The 15,564-nt window shown below is 35.6% G+C and overlaps 1 protein-coding gene across 1 annotated transcript in view; it reads left to right on the top strand.

Annotated features, from left to right (window-relative positions):
• RAB1A (RAB1A, member RAS oncogene family) overlaps window positions 1–15,557 on the top strand; it is a 28,499-nt gene extending 12,942 nt beyond the window's left edge. Inside the window, exons 2-6 of the mRNA XM_068564717.1 lie at window positions 2,478–2,550; window positions 7,199–7,294; window positions 11,950–12,045; window positions 13,413–13,544; window positions 13,796–15,557. Coding sequence (XP_068420818.1) covers window positions 2,478–2,550; window positions 7,199–7,294; window positions 11,950–12,045; window positions 13,413–13,544; window positions 13,796–13,993 — 595 coding nt within the window. The 3' untranslated portion in view covers window positions 13,994–15,557. The remainder of the gene's footprint in view (window positions 1–2,477; window positions 2,551–7,198; window positions 7,295–11,949; window positions 12,046–13,412; window positions 13,545–13,795) is intronic.
• Window positions 15,558–15,564: the final 7 nt, after the last annotated feature.

The raw sequence follows: 15,564 nt of genomic DNA, 5'->3' as shown, positions 1-15,564 counted from the left end.
CTATGCGAGGGCTTTCTCTAGTTGTGGCAAGCGGGGGCCACTCTTCATTGCGGTGCGCGGGCCTCTCACTGTCGCAGCCTCTCTTGTTGCGGGGCACAGGCTCCAGACGCGCAGGCTCAGTAGTTGTGGCTCACGGGCCTAGCTGCTCCGCGGCATGTGGGATCTTCCCAGACCAGGGCTCGAACCCATGCCCCCTGCATTAGCAGGCAGATTCTCAACCACTGCGCCACCAGGGAAGCCCTCTTCATATTATTTACAATGGCTCTGAGCCGTAAATTATCAGGAACTCATAAATTAAATAACGTTTCAAAATAATGCTGTTTGTAAAATTTAAAAAGAATGATAATTGAAAAGTGATTTTTTAAAAAATTGACTACTAATTTCCTTGAAATCATAATGTAACTTGTAGCACAGTTAGGAAGCATTCATGTTTTTTACAGCCTTATGGTTATTCTGAAAGAGAGAAATTGATCTTTAAGGTAATGAATGATACCACAGGCAGCATATGTGGCCCAGTGCTGTCTTTTACTGTAAAAGGGTCCAGTACCACTGATTCAGAGGATGTTTATTGAGTGTTTACTGGATGCTTGGCACTGTCCTGAGGGAAACTGGTAAATTCAGGGCATTTGTTGTATCAAAATTTTTGTTAAAAACTAAGTAATTGTAGTAGTATCGGTGGTGTGATTTTTTTCTTGCTGACTGAAATGTAAATTCATTGCTAATGTTCAGTGTTCAGCATTCTTAAGAATTCATTTGGTCTAATTAAAGAGAAAGCTATCAGTAGTACTGAAGCGAGTCAGCACAGCAACTGTACTGACTAAAATAAAAGTTGTTTGGTATTAGGTATCAATAATTTATTAAGAGTAAATTTTTATAATCATTATCCCCACTACTCCCTTTTTTCCTTAGGATCTCAAACTGGAAAGGGTGTTAGTTATTAAGTTCATCCTGTGTTTCAATCAACTCTTCTTAATGACTTATTTAAAAGCTTACTTCCTTCTGTGACCTTTATTTTGCTGCTGACTATGGCACTTTGGTTTTTTAAAAAAATTCTTTCCTTTAGGTATAATTAGGAACAATAAGTGTACTATGGTAACTCGGTAAAACCAGAAAGCTATGTTTTAAGTAATACATAAATCACTGTATAAACCTAGGTAACAGTTGATTAATATTCACAGAGATAATCACTTCTAAACATCTTGCTTACATGTAAATCTGATAATTGTAATCTACATTTCATTTGCAAGTGATATTTGGGGTTCACTTTAAGTACGTAGCATTTTTTTAAAAACTAAATCACAAGGAAGAAAATTAAGAATCATGTATATCTTCTAAAAAAAAAATCTGTAAATTCTGGATTTTTTGTCATTTTGAAATTGCTTTAAAAGAACATACAGAACTGGTCAGAGTTGGGAAGAATCTATGAGAGATTCCTTTGGAGACCGTGGGCTGACCCTGTGTTGTCTTCAGGTTCATGAAAGAATCCCTGGGAATGTATTGTTTTGTTTTGTTTTTTAACATCTTTATTGGAGTATAATTGCTTTACAATGGTGTGTTAGTTGCTGCTGTATAACAAAGTGAATCAGCTATACATATACATATATCCCCATATCTCCTCCCTCTTGCATCTCCCTCCCACCCTCCCTACCCCACCCCTCTAGGTGGACACAAAACACCTAGCTGATCTCCCTGTGCTATGAGGCTGCTTCCCACTAGCTATCTGTTTTACATTTGGTAGTGTATTTGTGTCCGTGCCTGGGGATGGTTTTTTAAGTTAGGTTTGGCAGTGGTAAAGGTGCATAAACATAGCCTAGCTTTCAGTGTTTTCTGAAGAATGCTTTAATACAAGCTTAGAATGTTGGTAAAGTTGTGCATTTATACAAACAGCCTTTGATTTTACTGCATCTCCAGTTTAAGATATTTATAATATAGACTTTCAGAAGTTAAATGATCCATTTTTTTTTTAAAGGGGGAGAATTCCAGGTGGATGCTAGGGAAGGATCATAAAAGCCCTTCGTTGGAGGATTGCTATGAAATAATGACTTGAGATTGGAATTTGAAGGAGAGATACGTTTCATTGGCAAGAACAATGAAAAGTTAACTGCCTGTATTACTGCAGAAGAGTGGGATTTTTCTAGCATAAGTCTTGGGCCCTCCAAGAATGCATATCACTTATGTTTCCTTTCATTCATTGCTTGGAAGTGGCAGTTCAGCTGATATTAGAGATCATGGGTGGCATTGCCTATCTTATTTTTACATAATTCTGTCATGTTCAGTGATTCATCAAAAGGGCTCCTGCTGTTTGTTGCAGTTTGGTCTTCTGTTAGGCTGTTCGGTCTTCTGTTAGGCCGTTCATGGGCTCTTCAGGAGCTGTAGTCTTCCTCAGTGAGCTGTTATTCTTGGCTATATTCTTGTTGTTGTAGAACTTACAATACAGTATGCTTTTTATTAATGTGATTTTCTTTTTCTCTTTGCAGTGATTATTTATTCAAGTTACTTCTGATTGGCGACTCTGGAGTTGGAAAGTCTTGCCTCCTTCTTAGGTTTGCAGTAAGTTGAAATCAAAATGCTTTTAAAGAAATTAATGCTGTTTATGTTTTCTAGGTAGACAAAAGATTAAACAGTCTTATTCAGGATATTAATTCTTCCAGAATTTATATATCATATATAAAGCCTCCAAGTGTACATCCCCAGTGATATCTAGACTCTTAAATAGAAGAAATGCTGTTGCTCTTCAAAGAAATTCAAGCAAAGTGTAGTTATAAAGTCAGAGTGTCTAATACTCTTCTTGGAGATCAGTGTTTCATTCCAACATAAGTAGTGAGGTAAGGGGAAAATAGTAGGTCTGTGTTGAAAGTGGCTTGATGGAAAACAAATCTTCAAGTAAAACTTTAGTAGAATAAAAAGAAAAAGCGGGGCCTGGTACAAACTTTTTTTGACAATGGCATAGAGTTCTATATGCTGAAATTTACAAACTGATAAATAACTTTCAACCTAATAAATAAAATCTACAGTCTTATTCATAGTCTTATCAACTGCCTTCAAATTTAGCATGTTTTCCTTCTCACTGTCTAGATCATTGGTTCTTAAGAGTATGGACCAGTGGGGATTATCAGGACCGTCTCGGGGTCCATGAGATCAAAACTACTTTCCTAATAACACTAAACCATTAGTATTTACTAAGTAAATAATTACTTAGTACTAAGGCAAAAGACATTTGCCTTTTTTCACTCTACTGATCTTTGGTCTGATGTTGCAAAAGCAGTGGTGGGTAAAACTGCCGGTGCCTTATTAGCACCATGTTGAAGTAGTGCTAAACCCCAAATTATACTCATAGTCATGGTGTTTACCTCTGTTCACTCACAGCGGGGAAAAACACCATTTTCATTTAAGAGTGTCTTTGATGAAACAGTAAAAATTATTAATTTTTTTCATACTTTTTAAAATTGAGGTATAGTTGATGTACAGTATTATGTAAGTTTCAGGTGTACAACATAGTGATTCACAATTTTTAAAGGTTATATTCCATTTATAGTTATAAAATATTGGCTCTATTCCCTGTGTTGTACAGTATGTCCTTGTAGCTTTTTATTTTATATATAGTAGGTTGTACCTCTAAATCCCCTACCCCTGTCTTGCTCCTCCCTCTTTCCCTCTCCCCACTGGTAACCACCAGTTTGTTCTCTGTGAACAAACTGTGAGTCTATTTCTTTTTTGTTATAGTCATTAGTTTATTTTTTTAGATTCCACATATAAGTGATATCATACAGTATTTGTCTTTGTCTGACTTATTTCAGTTACGATAATACCCTCCAAGTCCATCCATGTTGTTGCAAATGGCAAAATTTTATTCTTTTTTATGCCTGAGTAGTATTCCATTGTATGTATATGTATGTGTATGTATACATCTTTATTCATTCAGTCTGTTGATGGACACTTAGGTTGCTTCTAAAAATGATTAATTAAAAAAATCGTGATCCTCGAGTATTCTTTTTTAAATATTCTGTGTGAAGAAATGAGGAGTTTGCATAAAGTAGTTTTACTGAAGACTGGAGTATGTTGGCTGTCTCAAGGGAAAGAAAAGCACTTGTATAGTTGTTTCCATTTTGAGCTAAACTAGCTGCTTTTTTCATTGAACATTTTTTTTTTTAACTTGAAAGAACAACTAACAAACTATAATTATGTAGAATTGAGTACTGGGTACACATTTTATCAGATGAACAGACATTATCACTTCAAGGAAAATATCTAACAGCATTTGCTGCCTGTAATAATAAATTCAAGCTTTTCAAAGGAAAATTAGAATTTTAGAAAACTTAAAATTCACCACTGCAAGCTTGACAGCATCTCAAATACTTAATATGACTTTTCTGATGATATAAGTGATATTAATGAATCCCATATATATATATATATATATATATAAAACTTCACTATATATAATGGTTAAAAAATGAGACCATGGAAGTAGCAGAATAAAACCTAGGTGGCTCTTTAATCTTGTGTGAAAGTATTTTCTAACGCAGAAAAAAATCAGGAAAGAAAAGATTGTTAAATTTGATTGCATTGAAGTTAATGCTGAGCACATAAAAATGTTGGAAAACAAATGGTACTAGGAAAAAAATATATATGAGGAAGGGGTGATATTCTCAATACATAAAGCACACTTACACATTAATAATAAAAGGATGTTTGCCCTGATGGAAATATGAGCAAATACATGAGCAGGCAGTGCACAAAAGGAGAAATACAAATTGCCAATAAATATGAAAAAAATGTTCAATTTTATTTGTATTTAAAGGACTTTAAAATTAGATACTACTTAATTTTTATTAAATTGGCAAATATTTAAAATTAATTAAAATTAAGAATAATTCCTAGTATTAAATCAGCAATTCTAGGTAGGTGGGAAGAAGCTGGCCTCTCTTGAGGAAAATGGCTATAGCCTGAGGTATTTGTGCTTCAAAGAAAATCCTTTCCAGGATGCCTGTTGATCTAAGTCATAGGTTTTCATACTACCTACACAGTAGAATCACCTAGGATGCATTTTGAAAATACTGATTCTCACACCCCTGAAGTAGAGACAAGCTGCGAAAGGTATGATAAATGTATAATAAGCTTTGGGAGCACAGAGGGAAGAATCTCTTAATTATTGGCTGAATAGTTGGGGAATGTTTGGACAGTCAGTATTGCCTGAGCTCAGAATTGAAAAATGAATAAAAATTGCCATGTGACCCAGGGACTGGGGAGTAGGGGGATAAAGCTTGGGAGTGGGGAGAAGGAGATGCTGAGAATTTGGACAGTAGGAAGGGCATGTGCAGTGGCTCAGAGGCACGCAAGTGAGGGTCATTTAGGGGTTTATAAGAATTCTAACAGCATTTATAAGTATTTCTAACAAAGTACGTGGCATGTACGAGTGCTGAATGAATGTTTACTGCATTCATTTTGTTCTCTATCCACTTTCTATAGTACCTGATGCTTATTAGACAATTAAAAAATTTTAATGATGAGCATTTTGTCAAATTGCATTCAATGCTTCAAGAGTATCCTTTTATCCAGTGATTCTGTGTATGCATTAGTGTGAATATATGTGGAGGATAAGTCAGCATAGCTACCTCTAGCCACTTGGAACTCTCTCTGATCACATTTTATTCTTTAGTGATCTTTGTTTCAGTCTCATGTACACATCAGGTTCAGCATTATCAAGACTTCCCCACACTGGCTTCATTTAATCCTTTTTCCCCTTCTCTTTGTTGGGAGTGCCACAAATGCAGATCCCAAGTGTGTCATTTTCCCCTTATATACTTCAATATGTATTTCTAAGAACTGGACATTTTCCTATAAAATACATTTGTTGACTTAACAAAATAAATTTCCCTAGTTGTCTAAGAAGTGTGTTGTTATAGTTGGTTTGATTCATGATTCAAAACATGGTTCACACAGACTCATAGACATAGAGAACAGACAGTGGTTGCCAAGGGGAGGGGAGGATGGGGTGGGATGGAGTGGGAGTTTGGGGTTAGCAAACGCAAACTATTATATATAGAATGGAAAAACGACAAGGTCCTACTGTATAGCACAGGGAACTATATTCAGTTTCCTGTGATAAACCATAATGGAAAAGAATAAAAAAAGAATTTGTATATATGTATAATTGAACCACTTTGCTGAACAGCAGAAATTAACACAACATTGTAAATCAGCTATACTTCAATTTTTTTTAAAAAAAAGTGTAATTTTAAAAGTTTAACCTTGAGTTAAACATTGTTCACATAAAAACTTGTACACAAATGTTCACAGCAGCATTGTTCATAATAACCAAAATGTAGAAACCACCCAAATGTCCACGAACTGATGAATGGATAAACAAAATGTGGTATATCCATACAGGGTACTATTTTTCAGCCATGAAAAGTAATGAAGCCATAAAAAGGAATGATCCATGCTGTAACATGGCTGAACCTTGAAAAGTTTATGCTGAGTGAAAGAAGCCAAACACAAAAGGCCACATTGTATATAATTCCGTTCATGTGAAATGTCCAGCACAGGCAAATCCACGGAGACATGAAGTAGATCAGTAGTTTCCAGCGTCTAGGGGGAGAGGAGGAAATGGAGGGAGAGTGCTGCTGGGTATAGGGTGTTCTTTGGGTGATGAAAATGTTTTGGAATTAAATAGTGGTGATGGTTGCACGACCTTCTGAATATACTAAAAACCACTGAATTGTACATTTTAAAAGGGTGAGTTTCATGTATGTGAATTATATCTGTTTAAAAAGTCATAACTAAGAAATAAAATTGACTTCTAAAAAATTTTCAGGAGAGTGACACGATCATAGCTTTGTGGTGAATAAGTTGGATGGGGAGGAGCAAGAGTTCCCCTGATTAGAAAATTAGAAAAATCATTCATAATCATTGAAAATATAAAACCTTTTTCTATATGTATGTAAAGAATTTGCCAAGAGATGTTTAGAAAAATTAAAGAATAGCTATTGAAGAAAAATCTTTTAAGAAGAAACCATTGTTAAATAGCACTTTGTCTTCAGAACATGAACAGAGTGCAGGAGAGGATGGAGTGGCTGTTCTCAGCATGTTACGCCTTATAAACTGTTTATCAGCTTTGTAGATAAAAGTTAACTTTATATTTTCTTATTTACTCTATTGAACATTCATTTTAATTGTTAGCTTTCTTTCCCTTCAGGATGATACATATACAGAAAGCTATATCAGCACAATTGGTGTGGATTTCAAAATAAGAACTATAGAGTTAGATGGGAAAACAATCAAACTTCAAATAGTAAGTAATTTTTGGACTAGAAATTTTTGCGGAAATTATTTTGGTAAATTTAGAGTGTATTTGTTATTTTTTAATATGTTAACAAAATTAAAGTATCTTAAGAATCATTCATCTAATGACAGTGGTAGAATAAGAATTGTTTAGATTAAAAATGATATAAGATTACCTTCCTCATTGAATTTTCTATTCATAAAGCAGAGAAATACATGTTTTTAAGTCAAACTTGGTCCTAGTTCTTTTTCTTGTGCTTTTATCAGTGTGGTCTAAGGGGTCTAAGTTGAGGTTTACCTTCTCTTTTAGCAGAAGTATATTGAGCAATTTTCGTATGTCTTTTATTGTGCTGAATACTATGGAACATTAGAAGAAACCTAGGAGAGGTTCTTCATATGTGGTTTAGTTGAAGAGTATTTATTAGAAAGTATGTACCAACTCTGTAGAAAAGTAGAATTTTATTGGAAGGGAACTTAGCTTTTCTTACATATTTTACAGCTCAGAAGATGGATGCTAAGAGATTCGGTGACTTGCCTACAGTTACTAGCAGAACCAAGTGACCCATAGCTCTCTGTTTTCAATATTTTGTGTCCCTGTGCCATCCTCATTCCCTTATCCATCCTTATATCCTCAACCCTGAATTAGAAGTAGGCAGTTGTAGTAGAAACTTAATATGGGTCTGGGTGCTACCAGTGTGGACATAGCTATGGTCATAAAAAAAAAAAATCTCTGGGTATCTTTTAGAGTTGGCTGTTAGTATGAGGTAACATAGAAAACAAGTGACTGTTCTTTATATAGAATTGATAACACCCTGAACTGGAAGGAGTTTTGAATTTGTAGTCAGAAAACTTGGATTTGTTGTCTTCATTCTGCTATTTATTACAGAGTCATGGGTTTAACTTACTTCAGTCTTTTTCCTGAGACTCAGTTTCTTACCTCTAAAATGAGTGTGATAATGCTTGATTTACTAATAAGGTAGTTGTGAGAACCAAATCTATAGCTCTGTGTATGTGTGTATGATAATGTATGTGAAAGCCCTTTGTAAACTTTTAGGCAATATACAGTTGTTACTGATGATGCGACACACACCCAGACAAGTGGATATTTGATAGGTTATTATTTTTTTAATTTGTTCTCTTATGTGACTCTGATAAGGAAAAGAAAGGTACATTACAAAAGAATTGTGGATTTTGATACAAGTGAACACCCTTGATATCCCAAATTAGGACTTGCAAGGATGTAGTTATCAGAGATACCTTGAAATACTTTGAACCAATGAACAGAGTATCTTCCATTTTGATTTTTCCCGTTATATGTAGAGTGCCAACTTGGTACCATAAAGAATATTTCAGAAAGAAGCACCCAAGCCTGTAACTACTGATGTGAAATGATTGTGTTATGTGTGATCATTGGTCTTCATAACATTTGGGTATATTTTTGTGAAACATTTATATATTGCTACTTCCTCTGGCTGGAAGGATCTTATAGGTCACTCACTCAGTCTTCTTTCATCTTCAGTAGGAATTTCCTTTCCCTATCTGGTGCCTTTTTTTGAACATTTCTGAGAAGCTGACCATTTTTCAAAGCAGCTAGTTCCATTTATAAATAACCTCTTAGTTATTAATTCTTTATTTTGAGCCAAAGCCAGTTTCCTTTAACTTCTGTCTCTTACTACTCTGCCTTTTGCAGCTGCCTGATAGAGATTAATTTCTTTTCTATTGGCAGCCTGCCATTTAGATTGATTTTACCACACCTTCTACCTCTGAAGTCCGTCATTCTTATCTGGAAGCATGTTTTCAGAACCTTTTACAATTTGGGTTTCGGTTACTCTCACATTTTATATGTGCCGTTTATTAAAATATGATTCCTAAAATCAAATACAAAGATATAATCCAGCCAGTGTGGCTACATGGGGTAAATTCTCTACTGATTTGGACTCTGAATTTCTTTTTTTTCTCTTACACTTCAGGGACTCATGCCATTTTCTCATCATTGGCCCATTCAAGGACATGAAAAGAAAACCTGCATTTACTACATTTGCCATCTCAGTAACCATTTTACCTACTAGTTTGGATCTTAAAGTTTTTGGTTGTTTTTGTTTGTTTGTTTTTAAGTCTTATATTTTGTGACTAGGGCATTAAAAATCTAAATGCAGGATTTTACTTTTAACCCTGTTACATTTCGTCTTGCCTGGCTTGAATTACCCTTCCAAGTTTTCTGGGTCTTTCAAAATGATTGGGTTTATCTATATTTTAATTATCTTTTCTGCTTTTCCTATTCAAGTGTGCCATTTGGGTCTTTATCAGAGTTGGTGATTACAAAACATTCAGCAGTGTGGGGCATGTACAGAGTCTAGTCCCGTACCATGAAAGGCCTCTTTCTGTGATGGTTTATTCATTTTCAAAGCTTTATGGAAATGCATACATTACACAGACATTCAGATAGATTCAAGGTTGCAGGGACGAATGAAACACAGCCCCATAGGAGGAGATCCCATTTCAGTGGGAGAGACAAACACGGGAAAATCAGTTACCCTGTGATTATGAGGGGTAATGAGGATTATGTACATAAAGAGTGATCAGTTACAGAGGAAGGTACTGTTAGGATATAGAGTCAGCAGAGCTTTCAGAGTGGCAAGGAGACATCAGAAATTTTGCTCTTTGGGTGCCATTGCTTAGTCAGCTACAATTCTTTGTTAACATTTATTCAGAAACATTTTCTTCCTGTTGTTGTGCTATCTTTGTGAAAGGGGTTGGTGGGCAGAGAAGGGAACTAACATTTTATTGAGCAGCATCTATAATCAGGCGTTGTGCTAGGCATTTTACAAGCATTAGTTCAAACTTAGCAATTCTATAAAGTGAGCTGTATCTGGGATTTATAGACGAAGAAACTGTTAGGTGACTCTTCCTAGAGTTAAATAACCGGGAAGCTAAAGATGATGTTTTGAAGTCACGTTGGCTTGGCTCCAGAGGTCATGCTTCTCCAAGGATATCCTGAAAGACTTGAGGCTCCTTACTGATACAGTAGATGTAGATAGTCTCCTGACTCTCATAGGCTAGTACTTGGGACGAAAAAGGTAATGAAGCTATGGTGGCTTTTGTTTGTTTTAAATTAACAGTTGTTAACTTACTACCTTATTTGCTTCATTATTACTTCTCCCCGCCCTCCCCCCTCAGTATGTTAAATTATAGATATGATACTTTACTCCAGAAATACTAACTATGCATCTCTATTTTACTATGTAACCACCATTATTACATCTAACAAAACTGACACTAATGCCTTAATGTTATCTAATATCCAGTTTGTATTTAAATTTCCCCAAAATTGCAGCTTATTTTTAACAGCTCTGTGTTGGCTAGGTCTTAGAAAAGGAAGTGATTTCACTGAGTGCTCCTGAACTTTTTTTTTTTTTTTTTTTGCCATCTAGGACTAGGGGGGATCAATGTCAAGTTCACAGATATATTCCAAAACTTTACAACTGCTTCCCACTAAAGGCTGTTGCATCTTAATCTCCGCTTGTTTTAGGCTTTAAGTCAATTTTTTGTTTTTGTTTCTTTAATGGTAACCATTAAGTAACCATTCTGTTATTTCCCCATCAATCAAGATGTTATCTTTTACCAGTATTTTTTAGTGGGGTAGGTAGCTTTTCTAAATTTTTTTAAGAAAAGGACATTGTCTAGGAGCAATTTAAACAAAATTCTCATTGCCCTGGTTAAAATCGTGGCTTTAAAAATCTGTTTCCTTGATTTTTCTTTTTTTTTTTTTTTTTTTTTGGCTGCATTGGGTCTTCATTGCTGCGCACGGGCTCTCTCTAGTTGCGAGTGGAGGCTGCTCTTCGTTGAGGTGCAGTGGCTTCTCACTGCGGAGCACGGGCTCTAGGCGCACAGGCTCAGTAGTTGTGGCGCACGGGCTTAGTTGCTCCGCGGCATGTGGGATATTCCCGGACCAGGACTCGAATCTGTGTCCCCTGCATTGGCAGGTGGATTTCTTAACCACTGTGCCACCAGGGAGTCCCTTGATATTTTTAATAGTTTTTTTTTAACCCAGAACTTTAATGTAGCAATGTTATTTGTTTCCAGTGTTGGAGCCTAAATGAAGTGTAGTAAATTGCTCTTAAAATGAATTTTATAAAAGTATTTGGAATCATCTTCCTTACATTGTTTTCCCTAGGATTAAAATAATTGTTCCTGAGATGGCTAAAGTGCTATCTTGACTGGTGGTTATCTGAATTAGGTCCTTTCAGTGCTTTCCATGATGATAAATTGTGCTAGCAAATAATTTTGTCTTATGTGTGAGAGTTGTACTGTGTTACAGGGATGTTAGTAGACCAGTAGCTTTCCTAACACCAAGTCAGCCTGTCTTTGCATTCATACTAGCCTGGCACAATGCTAAAGGCTGTAGAGAGTATGAAAAGTATGACAGTTTCTGATCTCAAAGAGCTTATAATTATAGTATTGGTAGCATTACTGCAAGCTAAATTAGACCTTCGGGTATTTGGCAGTTACCCTGCAATTTAGTAGTGTGAGCACAGAGAGCTAATGTTTCTATATCAAATCCTGGTAGTCCACAACTATGTAAACTAAACTGTTCTCCCGCTTCCCTCCTTTTCCCCAACTCTGTTTTAATGGAATTGTTTGGATTTCTTGATTGTTTTATAATAGTGGGACACAGCAGGCCAAGAAAGATTTCGAACAATCACCTCCAGTTATTACAGAGGAGCCCATGGCATCATAGTTGTGTATGATGTGACAGATCAGGTAAGCTCCAGGAAAAATTGTGTTATACTGACAAAGTAGTAAGTTACTATTTGATAAATATCAGACTATTTTACTTATAAGCCATCAGTATCATTTATATGGCAGAAAAGTTTGTCCACCCCTAAGGAAGTGAATGACATAAAAAACGTTTGTTTTAAACCAATGTATCTTTTAAGAACAGGTACATTGTTATTTTTCTCCCCTACATCATTTGAACACCTAATGAATGGGTCAACCAAAATTTCCTAATATTTTCCTTTAGTAAATAGGAAATTTAGTAATTGGTTTTACATTTGCTTTCAAGGGACCCAAGTTATATTTATTATCAACTAAATAACTGATCATTTTGTCAGGAGTGTGTAGGGAACTGGGATTGTTTGGCTTATACTGTGTTTTTGGTGCTAAGTGTTAACAGGAATTTGCCTGGTAATTAGACCTGTCGGAATTGCCAAAAGTAAGATTAGAGGCTTCTGCCTGTGGAGTATGTGGTTCAGAAATAGGATGAGCTTTGAGGAAGATTTTAAGAGGAGAGTGAGTAGCTAAAGGAGAGCTCTTGAAAGGAGGTAGGGGGATGTGGAGATAGTGTGAAGAATGTGGTCTGAGGGCCATAATTGTTCTTTTGATCAGAAAGTTAGAAAATTTCAGGGTCCTTTTATTTTGCCTGTCAAAGAAAAGAATGAAAGATGAACTTTGAAAACTATTAGAATATATAATTCTTGTAGGAGATGTTAAATCTCACCTCAACTGTGAAATCAGAGCTAATTAGAAGATAGCTAGAATTATAGACTTTAGATTCAGCACCATTAGGAGTACTGGGTGAGTGATAGCAACATGAGGAAAAAAATGTTGCTGGTTTTAAAAATCTCAAGTAATGACTTGTAATATTTAAAAATGGAAAATTTCCTCCCTTAAATATGGCTATGGAAAAGAAAACAAGCATCTTTACTTTGGACCTGTTTATTTAATGATTTTTGACATCTCTAGTAGTTCACATTTAGTAGGCTTATTTATAAACCAAAATTTTGTCAGCATTTCAAAAACCAGGTTTTGTGGTGCATATAAATGGCATACTCCAAAACAATTGGATTTGCCTGAGCTGTAGTTTAATGCTGAGCTGTATTTCCCTCTCAGATGAGGCATTTTCATCCTCAAGGCTTCAAATTCTGTTTTCTTATTCATGTCCGTATGTATCATCATTTTAATATGTCAGTTCACTTCTTTCCCAGCATTAGAGTTCTTTTTTTGTAGCTAGATTGTCTCACTAGCTTTTCTTAGGTCAGGAGAGATGCGTCTGTTTATCACTTGCTTCATTAGAACAGTTGTGTCCAGAACTGTATTATCATTCTTTAAAATGTCTGCCTTTTTAGGAGTCCTTCAATAATGTTAAACAGTGGCTGCAGGAAATAGACCGTTATGCCAGTGAAAACGTCAACAAGTTGTTGGTAGGGAACAAATGTGATCTGACCACAAAGAAAGTAGTAGACTACACAACAGCAAAGGTATGTTTAAAGTTTGATTTTCAAACTGAATTGTAAGGTGCTGAATTTGAATTATATATGGGTATGCAGTCACACAATGGCCGCAACCGCCTTAGCTTTTAAATACATGCGGCAGAATACTTTGACAGTAATAATTTGTGCAGTGTCTACTTGGATTCAGTAAACTTAGTCCTTCATCACTCCTTTCAGATGATGAAATGCACTAAGTGAAAAAGATTTTTCAATTAATTGTGCCTTATATATTCTCTTAGGAATTTGCTGATTCCCTCGGAATTCCATTTTTGGAAACCAGTGCTAAGAATGCAACAAATGTAGAACAGTCTTTCATGACAATGGCAGCTGAGATTAAAAAGCGAATGGGTCCTGGAGCAACAGCTGGTGGTGCAGAGAAGTCCAATGTTAAAATTCAGAGCACTCCGGTCAAGCAGTCAGGTGGAGGTTGCTGCTAAAATTTGCCTCCGTCCTTTTCTCACAGCAATGAATTTGCAATCTGAACCCAAGTGAAAAAAACAAAATTGCCTGAATTGTACTGTATGTAGCTGCACTACAACAGATTCTTACCGTCTCCACAAAGGTCAGAGATTGTAAATGGTCAATACTGACTTTTTTTTTATTCCCTTGACTCAAGACAGCTAACTTCATTTTCAGAACTGTTTTAAACCTTTGTGTGCTGGTTTATAAAATAATGTGTGTAATCCTTGTTGCTTTCCTGATACCAGACTGTTTCCCGTGGTTGGTTAGAATATATTTTGTTTTGATGTTTATATTGGCATGTTTAGATGTCAGGTTTAGTCTTCTGAAGATGAAGTTCAGCCATTTTGTATCAAACAGCACAACCAGTGTCTGTCACTTTCCATGCATAAAGTTTAGTGAGATGTTATATGTAAGATCTGATTTGCTAGTTCTTCCTCGTAGAGTTATAAATGGAAAGATTACACTATCTGATTAATAGTTTCTTCATACTCTGCATATAATTTGTGGCTGCAGAATATTGTAATTTGTTGCACACTATGTAACAAAACAACTGAAGATATGTTTAATAAATATTGTACTTATTGGAAGTAATATCAAAATGTATGGTGATAAGTATTGTTTTAATTCTTATGGCTAAAGGGAAATAGAGCCTTGCATTATACTCAAAACAGCCATTTGTGTGTGCAACCAGGGCATTGTAGACCTATCTTAGAGCAGCATCCAATATGCTTTCCAGATAATATAACTAATAAATGACGTAGGGAGGCTTCCGTGCTGCATAGGGATTTAACCAAGCTCAGTGGTTCAGGGAGATGTATGCTATCTAGCCTGTTATCTCTGATCCTTCTCTAAAACCATTTGAAATGGCTTCATTGATCAACATTTTAATTCTGTGGTAGAGGTGGAAAGCAGCACACCTTTCCTTTTGGCAGATGATTAGACTAACGTGTGCTAATATTGTTTCTTCCATGCTTGGAGTCACATGTCAGCTCTTTTATCCTCCACAACTGTGTAGGTTGGAGGAGAGTTAAAGCATTGAAGTAGAAAGCAGGAAATTTACTCTTTGCCCAAATTTTAGAAATTATATCCCTTAAAATTAGCTGAAAACAGGAATGCTGGGTGGGAATGATAAATGAGAGAAATATATTTATTTCAGTCGAATTTTGCACACGTGAAAATTTTGTTAACTAGGACCTTAAAGATCCTAGGGTTGGTTTTTATTGTGGGAAACAAAAGTCTTTTGCTAATAACACTGGCATTTTAAGGTGATAGAAGTCAGAGAAAGATTGTTTCCTTGGGGTTGAACTAGCAGCCAAAACATTCTTTACTTAGGGGCTTGGGATGTGGCTGTTGGCAACGCATTTCATGGTGGGGTCTTTAATTCAATGGTAAAATTTAAGCTAAAACAAGCCAAAAATTATAGGTTTCTTTATTTTCACTAAACAGGCAATTGAAATACACGGTACAAAAATAAGTGGTAAGATTATTGTAAAATGAAATGGACAGAATAAATATTCAATTTAATTTTCCATCTATGAGAATTTCA

The sequence above is a fragment of the Eschrichtius robustus genome, chromosome 15 (assembly GCF_028021215.1).
Source record: "Eschrichtius robustus isolate mEscRob2 chromosome 15, mEscRob2.pri, whole genome shotgun sequence".
Lineage (NCBI taxonomy): Eukaryota > Metazoa > Chordata > Mammalia > Artiodactyla > Eschrichtiidae > Eschrichtius > Eschrichtius robustus.
This window is presented reverse-complemented; position numbering and strand designations above follow the sequence as displayed.